General features: G+C 25.3%; 1 protein-coding gene across 2 annotated transcripts in view; it reads left to right on the top strand.

The window, feature by feature from the left end:
- Nucleotides 1–5,678: 5,678 nt before the first annotated feature.
- Nucleotides 5,679–12,014, top strand: part of LOC135927805 (netrin receptor UNC5C-like) — a 46,253-nt gene continuing 39,917 nt past the window's right edge. For both annotated transcript variants that reach the window (XM_065463999.1, XM_065463997.1), the window contains exon 1: nucleotides 5,679–5,952. In XM_065463999.1, coding sequence (XP_065320071.1) covers nucleotides 5,742–5,952 — 211 coding nt within the window. In that variant the 5' untranslated portion in view covers nucleotides 5,679–5,741. The remainder of the gene's footprint in view (nucleotides 5,953–12,014) is intronic.

Raw genomic sequence — 12,014 nt, 5'->3', positions numbered from 1 at the left:
TTGAATTATGTTGCCAGTAGAAAATTTAAAGAATATAAATAACTCGTATCCTAAAATACTATTAAAAGGTTTCCTTTATGAGTTTTCTTAAAATTAAAAAAATATATATAATAAGACAATATTGCTTCCAATTTAATATTTTGTGTTCTAAGATAGCATTCTATGTTATTGGCGACAGTCGCTAACATCTATAAATATTTAATATTATTTTTAAAAAATTATTAAAACTATATAAATATTTATTAAATCATTCCTATTTTAATTATTAGTATAATATATATAAATTATATTTTCATTATGTAAACAATTACAAAAATTCTGTGTAAAAAATGGAATATCAAGGTCACCCATAATGTCTAAATATTAACCAAGCATTAACAGTTGATGCTTAATTGAGTTAATATTATTTAAGTTATTTTACAATCTTAATTAATCAAATATAATCATTTATTAATTGAATATTAAATTAATCCAATTTAATATTGTGATTTGTGAGACAAGTTCAAAATCAATAATCAACTAAATTATTCATTTTTAAGTTTATACTTTCCATAATTCAAACCAGTATACTATTAAAACTAATATATTACTTCAAATTTAAGATTTTGTATTCTAAGAATTCAATCTTATTGGCGACAATCGCTAACATCTATAAATATTATTAAATTCAAAAAGTATAAAATATAATTTGCAATTTATATTTAACTTAAATTTTTAATTTTTTCTAGCGAAACATACTCAATTTACTATTTTGAGCAATGCTATTTAGTGGTCAACCGTTTATATTAAATAACTAATTTTATAGATGATATCATTAACATAGAACATTAAATATTTTACAGAATTTGACCCCAAGGAAATTGACCCTCAAAAAAAGTAGGCCCCCGAAAATTGTCCATTTAATTATTTTTAAGACTTAATTTTAAATATTCAAAAAATTTTACGGAAAATATAGATGGAGATTCTTGAAATACATTAAATTTAAATACAAAATCTTGTGGCCAATATTAGAATTTAAGCCCATTTTTAATCACAAACACACCCATTAGGGGTTTATTACGAGGAGGAATATAAGGGCTAAGCCCTCCAAAACTATTTTTCTATTTTTAACCACTTTTACAAATTTTAAACAGGAGTTCAGCTACCCCGCTAAAAAATTTTAATATTTTTTTCAAAAGTGTTAAATTTGGTTCCCCTTTCTCTTGATTACTGTTATAAAATTTAAAAAAATTTATAAAATTAAAAATGATTTTTTTTTTCACTTTTCATATTTTTGGGAAGCAAGTATTATTTTTCAATATTATTAATTAAAATTTTTAATTTCTTTTTATATTTTATAATCAACTAAAATATATTTAAAAAAATATCTCTCATTTAAACAATATTTATGAATATTAATATAATTAAATATAAAAAATAGTATTTTTTTGAAAATATTAAACTAAAAATAAAAGCTTATACAAAAGGTACTGGTTAGGTAAGAAAATGGTATAAAAATAGACAGTGATACAAGGTTTTTTAAATCTTTTATTTATTTCAGTGACGCCGACTCCAAGGGGACAGTGGGGTTCTCGATCGCGTGAAATACTCTATAAAATCGATATTATTAAACATCAAATTTTCTTTAAAAAATTTACAACCCGCCAAAGAAATCCCTCTACTTTATTTACCGTATACAGGGAAGTTCATCACCAGAAAGTATTAGTGATAAATGACTCCACTTTTAGCATGTTTTGAACGACTCTAAAAATGCTAAACTAATTTTTGCGAAAAATTATCATTTTATTTTCAACTGAAGAAGTTTAAAGAACTTACATCAATCTTAAAAATAAATTAACTCCGACTGATAGTATTAAGAGCCGATTTAAGAACCCTATGGATAAGAAATAATCCATAGAAATTTGAAATTTTCAAATTGGATTGTTAGTTGATTGGATTATATAATAAATTGGGATGTTTTTTTTATCAAGTTCTTCGGGGTCCTTTTGGCAATGTACTTCATGACTATGTAGAGGAATATTAAGCGAGATTATTTTACCTTTTAATTTAGCAGGACATTTGGTCGTGTAATTTTTTGCTGGGCAGAAATTCACTTAGCGGGAATACGCAGCCTAAAGCGGGACGATAGACAGGTCTAGTCCAACCTGATATCTTTTACATTGTGATATGAAACTCGTAATTTTTAAATATGTACAACATATCAATCACCAAATATCATATATATTGATATTCACATATTATTGCCGTGTGTGTAAGGGGATTTCATGTTATGAATTTAATCATGATAGATAATAGAGAGAATTTAAGAATAAATTATTTGTCAAATTTAATGTTCATAAAAATTAATAAACTTTTGGATATCGGAGCGGATTCCCAAATGCATATATCAAAATATGGAAATTGAATTGTGACTATGGGAATGAAATCTTTTCAAAAAAAAATACAGCCCAAGAAAACTAAATGAAAGATTTATGGAAAATTTTATAATTCATATTAAAATATATTTAAATTTGTATAAATATCGTTAGTACCAAATTTGTATAAATATTGTTAGTACCAAATTTGTAACTTTATTTTAAAAATATTTACATAAATAATAAAATTATTTTTATGCATAAAAAAAATTAGATATTTTATATATTATATTTTTTAAATATTATATAAATTGTACAATTATTCACATACTCAAAAAATAGATATTTTATATATCATATTTTAGATAATATTAAAAAATTTATCACCCCTACCAAATTTTTTGTGTAATACAACACTGATACCCTTCATTTTGTTAAAATCAAAAAGTCATTAAAATCTATGATATGTAAAGAAGGGAACTGCAGATACTATAGCGAAACCTCTCCAAATAATTGACAAAGTAGTTTCTAAATTTGGCAATATTATGGTATCATAGCAATCAGTTAAAAGAACTTTGAAAATTTCTAAATCTAAGCAGGATTTGAGAATAACTAGAATTGTTTTTATTAAGGTGATTGAAAAAATTTCAAACCAGAAGATTCTATATGTCTCACCTCTCAGATAAGAAATGGCCCATTCTATCTGAAGACAGATTTTTCTCAAATCCTCATAATATAGATTTTGGTTAGGGATGGTTAACAGTTAAAATAGAGAACGATATTGTGGCTTATTTTGAAATAATTAAGTAAGCGGTCAATTGAAAATTAAAGATCCCTATCCAGTATTCAGCAGGGATCCAAACCGAACCTGAACCCAACCGTTAAACTGAACCTAAACCTCTAAAATATTTCTAGCCGAACCTGAACCGAACCGCTAAATGCTAAATGTTTCTGAACCGGTTCGAGTCTTATAATTTTATGCTTATAAAATAATTGTAAGTTATTATACTAGTAGTATATTGCAAAAATTTTAATTATATTCAAATTGTTTTAAAAATTATTATCAATCAAATGTTATTGATAAATGTCAGTCATAATTTTTATAAACTTTAGTATATTGCCATTTTACAACATTTTTTAAATATTTTAAGCTTATAAATTATAATGCCTAGAAAAAAATTAAATCTAATGTATAAGTTATTTAAAAATAGTATTATAAATGACACATCAAATGTCATACTGACAATGCCAGCTACCCAAGTTAGTGTGGAAAGATGTTTATCAACAATTAAATTTATATTTTCTCCTTATAGATGTAATTTGAGTGAGACGAATTTTGAAAATATATTAATTGTGCGGCTTAATAAAAATTTTTTAAGTAATTGTTCATATTAAAATTATTCATTGATATATTTATTTGTTATATTTATAAATTAAATATTATTTTATAATGTGCAATTAATAAAAATGAAGGTTTTTATTTTAATTATGAAATAAAAAAAAATTCCTTATACATAATCCTAAAGTAGGTTTGAATAGTGTTCAAACCGGTTTTTAGAGGTTCGAAACGAACCGATATTTTTATTTTTTTCGAACCGAACCTGAACCTTGAACCGTTATTTTTATCCGAACCTGAACCGAACCGATATTCGTTTCGGTTTGGATCCCTGGTATTCAGTCAACATATCCACCTGTAATAAATATTAATAACGAATAAGTATGAAATTAATTTTTTTTTCTTTACAGAGTAACGGATCAAGTTTATAGTAAATATTTTAAAGATTGGAAGGTTTTTAAAAAATGAAAACAAAAAAAAGTATAAAAAGAAAAAAATTTTTTTAAAAAAATAAATAAAGTAAAACTGGTTATTTGTATTTTATATATAAAATATATTTTTTTTTTGAATTGTGTTATATGTAATTTGTCATAAATTTTTCCGATAATTATGTTGGTTTTTTGGAAATAAATATTATTATTTTTTAACAAAAAAGGAGAAAAGAAAAAGATATTTTAACAAGATTATGATTATGGATGCTAAGAGAACTGATATACAAAAAAATATATACCACAATGTTTTGGGGAGAATTTTAATCCATAGATTTAAATAGGATGGATTATAATAACTGAGTAAACATTTTTCTCTCATTCCCAGTGGACTTATTTTATGAATAAAAAAAAAATTGTTCCTCTGTTTTTTTGTCAAAAATATTTTTTGTATTGCCGAATTATGAATCAATTTTAAACATAATTTTTTACGGTGTCGGGAATTAATAAGATAAGAAGATAAATCGCATTTTTTTTGACAAACAATAAAATATTTATCGTAATTAATGATCTGCATCGGGCCTATCCGGTCCGGCCCGAATAAATTTTTCTTTATTTATCCCGAAAAACCCGACCCTATATAGAAATTATTGGTCGGCCTGGTCTGAATTTATTTAAATAAAGGTATTAATTATTTTTCAATATAGTTTTCCATTATTTACCACACTAAGCATTTTAAATTTCTTACAAACAAATAAAACTATATTGGTGCTCGGGGCGGGTTCGAACCGGGGAAGGGACTTACTTTTGCAGATTTCTAACAATTATGTTATGTCTTAAAAATAGAATTTGTATTTTTTATTTTTAAAAAAAAAGAAAAAAAAATTAAATTGTGAGTTGAATGAATCCTAACGAAATCAGACTAAACTCTAGCACGGAGAAAACTCATTATAATTATAGATATAACAGAAACTTGTATATTATTTGTAATAATAACTAATATTACGAATTTTTTTTTTTTGACATAATCTTTGAAGAAGATTTTTTATATAAATTCCTTTTTTTTCAAAAAATAAATAAATAATATAATATATCGCCTTTTAAATATTATAAAATTTTATTCCTCCAATTGACACAAACATTTGTATATTAAATGAAGATTATCTTTCATAATTTGTATAATCATATTTTATTTTCGAAAATAAAAAAGGAAATGAGAGAAGGAATGGAAAATTGGGGACAATTAACTCCGACAATAAATTTTAATATAAAAAATACATAATTCATTTATATATATTTTTTTGTTTTATTATCTTTCCTCGAATATTTAAAAATTTTTTAAATTAAAGAATTATCTTTCTTTCAAAAAATTGTTAATTAAAAAAAATAATATGAATATAATTATAATTATTAATAGGCAAAATTTTTTATTTTTTTAAAAAAATTTAAATTAAATGGCTATATATTTCGTTGTCTATATTTGTTTCCTACATAAGAAAAATTTTTTTATGATAATATGAATGAATGATTTTTACGATTTCATGGACAATCATACTTTGTCTAAATGCGTGGAAAATATCTTGGATCCTGACTCATACATTATCATCTTCCAATAAAAATTGGATGGAAAGCTATAACGGTGAGAATTCTACCGGGTCCGATTGGATAAATTACGGGATCGTGGAAGATTTGGCATTGGATGAAATGTTATCTAGAAGTAATTATTCTCAATCTTCCTACGGTGGAAATTCTGAAACCTCCTACGGTGGAAATGGAAATTTTGTTCTCCCGAAGCTGGTGTTAGCTAATTATAGTTCGATCATACAATTTAAAAGTATCATATAATGTATTAATACTCAAATATTAATTATTTTTATTTTTTGCAAAAATAATTTGATCTCGACTCGATTGTCAGATATATAAGTATAACCAAAATTTAATTATTCCAAAATAATATTTATAAGCGAGGACCAAATGTTAAGCCTATTAAAATATTTTAAACTTTTTGCTTGAAGTTGAAGCCTAAAAAATGGTTCGGGCTTTTAGTCATAACTTGATAAAATGGGTTATAACTTTAGAAAACCTTGAACACTACCCCTACCTGAAGAGATGTGGAATATATGGGAGGCAAAAAAAGAAGGGAAACAATAGATTCAAAATATTTAAAAATATATAGAATGGAATCGTTAAAATATCGCGAAGATTGGAAAGTAGAAAGTAGAGGTCTGCAAATGACTAGATTTTTAGGCTCGACCCGGTTCCATTTTTCTTACTAAAGTTGTCCCAGCTCAGCCCGCGTTTTTAAAATCCAGAAACTTATGAAAAAAATATCCAATATTATAAGGATTTAGGGTTTCATGATTTTCCAATTAAAGCAAATGAACATAAAATGTAGGACAAGGAAAATAAAATCCTAGTTATGAATGAATGATCATAGTAATTGGTCATAATTTAATCATTAAAGACCGTATTGTTAAACCGGTTAATTTTTTTTAGCCAAATTTTTTACACAGCCTCGAGATTTCGTTAATAAATGCCCAAACCTTTTCCCTAAGAGCAAAATCTCCAGACCTATGTAATATCTTTGGCTAAAATATTAAGTTAATTATTCTTCTTGCCATGGCCCAAATAAAAAAATTTCTGACTTTCCAATAGAAAGTAAGCGGAAAAAAAAATATTGGCGAGTCTGGAAATAAAGTAGGAAAAATTTACGTCGAATATAAAATGTAAAATAAATTATTGAATTTAATATAAGTTTGGGACTAATCAATAAAACATAAACAATTCATTTTGAATCAATATTAATAACAATTAGATCTAACTTTTATTTTTATTGTTTTAATTTTGAAGTGTTATTAATGATTAAATATCGATTTAAATATTGAGTGGATGGACCTATAGACCTCAATGGATTCATGATTTATTTTTTTTAAAAATTTGTTTTGTTTTTAAACACTAAAATGTTCTCTCCAAAGATAGTTTAAAAAAAAATTTTGTCAAAAATTTAAAATAATTTTTTTTTTATTAACATTTTTACTTTTATGATAAGTCAAGAATTCAATATAAATTTTTTTAAACATTTTTTTTACTTTTTTGATAATTTAATTTTATAAAGAAAAGTTATTGATTAAAACTTTAAATCTCTTTGTCAATAAAGTATTTTCTCTTTTTGTTGTCTTAGAATTTATAAAATAAATATTTATTATAAATTGTCCAATATTATTTAAAATCTAAATTATTATTGTTTTCGGGACAGGGAATGGAAAGTTCCAGACATATTCAGGAGGAACAGAAAAGGAACGCGAACTGTGATTTCGATTTAATTTTGTTACATAAGAATATTTATATTATAATGGCTCATTCATAAATATTCTTTTTTAATCTTATTATTTTTAAATTCCAGTTTGCTTCACATAACATTCATATTTAAATTATCACCATCACACACAAAATATAAATGATAAACTTTTGGGGAATGAATGTTCAGAGACCTGTAGAGGTACCATTAGCAAGACCCGGCTCGTATTTTAAAAATTAATTTTCGGTCATTCTTAATTTTTATAGCAAAATGGCGATTAAAAATATTAGGTGTAAAAATATACGGCCCGGCCCAGGTATATTTTTTTAAAGAAATTTTTAAGCCCGGTCCGGGTATATATAAAAAAATTATAAAGATTCATGATCTAAAAATATTTTAGCAGCAATTGAATATATGGAGCTGAATTCTCTTAAAATAGGCCTTATACTCTCAATAAATCTAAATCTCAAATATGCTTCTTAAATTCATATTCCTTTCGAGTTTTCGGGTTTAACCCTAATTATATAATCTTATGTTTTAATAACGTTATTACTTAACATGGGCATATTTCATTTATTAATTTTCGAGAGAATAATTAGATTTCGAGTTTTTATTTGATAATCATATGATAGATAATTGTATAAAATAGCAAAATATTAAAAAAAATTATTAAAATCTGCTTATAATACTATAAATGACAAAACAAATTGTTACAGGGTTGGTGTAGGTGACGTTAAATTGTCATTTTAAATTTGTCCCAAAACCGCAAATTTGACAATTACAGGGAACTAATTTTTCAAGTGTTCTTTTAGTATAATACGTTGCCTTGCACTGGTTAGCTCCAAAGTCATGCAATTTTTATAATTTAACCAAGGTAGAGCCAATTTTTCAGATAAAATTAAGCTAAAATCATGTCACGAAATGACGGCTTTCATAGCTGTAGGCAAGATTATAATTAAAGGGGAAAGATTCTGGTTTCCAACTAAAATAATCCACCTTTATATCAAATTCTAAAAAAAATTTCTGAATTAGAATAGTCATCAATAGAATTTCGATAAAAATATTATGACAAACATATAGAATTATTTTTTTAAAAAAAATTAAAATAATAACTTTGTTACTAAACATCAATTAAAATGATTACGTATATTTTAAAAAATTGATCCATTGGATGGTGGGAAATAGTTATCATCAAAATTTTTGAAAATCATATGTATCTTAATAGACCCTTGTTTAGTGAATTAGAAGGAATAAATTTTATTAGTTTACTTTTTAAGCATTCTCCCCGAATATGTTGTGTCCACAGAACACCTTTTTTCCTAAAGGGTTATCAAAATTGGAAGATATTTTACAAAATATTTTCACACCAACGTCATTATTTAATTTTTCCAAAATTCTCTTCTTTTTTTTTGAATTTTATGAAGTTTTTAGAAATATATTAGATAATATTTTTAATATTAAGTAGAAGATTTTATTTGGGATTTCTTGCAATCTTCGAAAAAATGAGAGATTTCGATTTATATACAATAAGCTTATAACGCAGTGATGTCTGCCTTTATTACTCCCAAAGATAATCTTTTAAATTTAACCTTGACTTCTTGGAAATTTTGTCTTCACCAGAAGCCTCTTCTTTACCCATAATCTTGACAGAATCGATTGAACCTTTAATTAAAAAATGTCTTAAAGACTATTATTGAATCCCCTTTGGAATATATTCAGCTATTAAAAAATACTAATTGTACTAGTGGTTATAAAGGTTGGAAGCATCATCAAGTTAAAACATATGTAATATTTTTTCAGGGGAACAATACACAGTGGCCCCTACACTTTCTGAGAGATAACCCCTTCCCCCCGAAAAAGCAGTTCTTTTGTTTTTATTCCAAACCTCAATGATTTAAAAGATTACAATTTACAATAAAAGATATAAATTTAATATAAAAAATAATTACTTTTTATTTTTTTTAATAACAGATAATGAATATATGTCTATATTAAAATGGGACAAAAGGAATATGTGCGAAAAATTTTAAAAATAACAATGAAAACTGGGGATGGTATAAAGCGAAATAAAAATTAGGAAGTATAAAGGGTCTAGGATAGCTCTTTGGTTATTAAACTACCGTTGAAGCTGATGTAATTTGGTTTTAAGGATTGCTATGGCCAGTCCGAAGAAAAAACCCCTCTCGAGGTTCTTCTGAGTGTTTGCTGATTTGAGATCCTAAATTTTTGAAAAAAGCTATAGCAAGTTTGCCCGAAGGTGTCAAGTGTGGTTAAATGATTGGAATGAAACATGGTCATTTGTAATTTCTGTGTATTTCGAGTTTTTAAGCTGTTCCTTCTGGTCAATTTTCAAAAATAATCGTTATTGCACCCTTCTTTATTACATTATAATATAAATGTTAAAAAAAATATATACTTTAAAAAAAAAAAAATTTTCAAATAATAATTTAGAGAAATTAGGGAAAGAGAAAGCAGAGTAATTTATAATTTCATCAATATTTAACTGTTTAAATAAATGTTATTCCATTGATAAAATGATTAAATTATTAAGAAAAGGATCATTCATGGTATACTACGGAGTCTTATTTCAATTAGTTTAATTCAGGCGCGTAACCAATGGGGGAAAGGGGGAAATTTCACCCCCCATCGCAAATTTGCCTGTTTTTCTAAATATCCTTTTAACTAATAAAAATATTACCCCACCCCCCCCCCTGCCCCGTCAAAAATTTTTAATATCAAGCAGAGTTTATCCTTACTGCTAGTTGCATTAATAAATTATTTTCTTATAGCTCACTACTATGTAGAAATTTTAAAAAATTCGATTTGGTTCAAGTTATTGGTTTGGAGGAAAATGTGGACAGGAAGAATGAATGTTGATGAATATTTCATAATATTTATATAGACGTTGAATCAAACTAAATCTTATAGAATATTATAAAATATCCAATTTCATCCCATTCTTAGATACTTTTTTATAGCAAATTAAAGTACGGTTTTTAGATAAAAAACAAGTCTTTGGTAATCTTTAAATTTTATTACCTAAAGACCCTCTTCGTTTTCTGATGCCATTTTTGGTAAAATTAAATATTTAGCAAAATTTTATTCCTATGATATTGATACTGAAATCAATTTAATCAGTGAATTTGAATTGTGGTATAAATATTTACTACCTTTATTATTTTACCTGAGCATGCTATTGATGCGCTCAATCGACATAAGGAAACCTTGGCTTAATTTCCAAATATTTTGAAGGTATTTAATATTCTTGCATTTTTGCCTATTACAACATATACGAATGAAAGGACCTTTTTCAAATTGAGAAGGTTGAAAACTTATTTACAAAATACTACTTCAGAATCTCGACTAAATGGGTTAGCTCTGTCAAATATTCACAGAGATTTAATTCCAACGACAAAGAAAATTCTTGAATTGGAAAATTTCCCACGAAAATTAAAAATCGCATTATAATTCTAGTATTTAATAAATTTTTTGTATAATATTGTATTTGATAATAAGTTATAAAAACTTGTTCTTTAAAAATTCTAGTCAATATTTTATACACACTACAATTAGTATTTTCAATAAAAAGAATTTTTATATTTATATTATGTGAGAATTTAAGCTGAGGCTAGTTTTTAAAGCAAATTTTATATAAAAAAAATGACACTAAACTTTATTTCAATTTTATATTTTTTTAAAAAAATTTATTTATAATATACCTAACATAAAATAAAAATAGGGTTATAACCTTTATTTCTTCTTAAATATTCATAAGTGCGAATTAGTAAATAAAAGTTAAAAATATTAATATAATTATTATTGAATTATGAATAATTTAAAAGAATAGCTCAAAGATATGACCCGCCTGAAGGTGGGGGAAAAGCTGACCAAAGGCCAGCCAAAGGAAGTTTGGGGGCAAAGCCCCCAAATATAATCCCCCCCTATAGGAAAATCCTGGATAGGCCACTGGTTTAATTTCATAACCCTTTCTGAACAACATGAGATATATTAGGAAGTTTATAAATATTTATCTAAAAGAGATAAATTATGGAAAGCAAAAGTATTAGTAAGTAAACTATAAGATTAAAAAATCAAATAGTTTTAACTTATTGGTTTTAAAGCTAAAATAAATTATTATAATAATGAAGGTAAATACGCCTTGCCATTTTGGATTGTGATGTTAGAAGCCTAAACTTTCAAAATGGAAAGGTAGATTTCTCTCTTTCATGAAATATTGTGCCTTTTAAAAAACATTTAAACAGTGCCATTATCTAATAAGATAATAAAATGATACAAGATAATCTTTTAAATTATACTTCTCATATTAATCAGGCACTCTTTTCACTGAATTTGATTTATTGCAAACCATATATCCTTTGACATGGTTTGCAATTTTGAACAAGCCAAGCTTGTCATCAACAATATTTTATCCAAATACAAAGTCATAAAATAGGATAAAATTTTTCATAAAGTTAAAAAAATTTACAATCGCATTGTATGATAATAGCCAGCTTCTATAGATATAATTTAAACAAACATTTTAAGTATAAACAAATAGGATAATATTACCGAGGGGTATTCTTGATGCATGCAAATCA

The sequence above is a fragment of the Gordionus sp. m RMFG-2023 genome, chromosome 4 (assembly GCF_954871325.1).
Source record: "Gordionus sp. m RMFG-2023 chromosome 4, tfGorSpeb1-WG-v2, whole genome shotgun sequence".
NCBI lineage: Eukaryota > Metazoa > Nematomorpha > Gordioida > Chordodea > Parachordodidae > Gordionus > Gordionus sp. m RMFG-2023.
The sequence above is the reverse complement of the archived record's forward strand: the minus strand, read 5'-3'. Positions and strand labels throughout refer to the sequence as shown.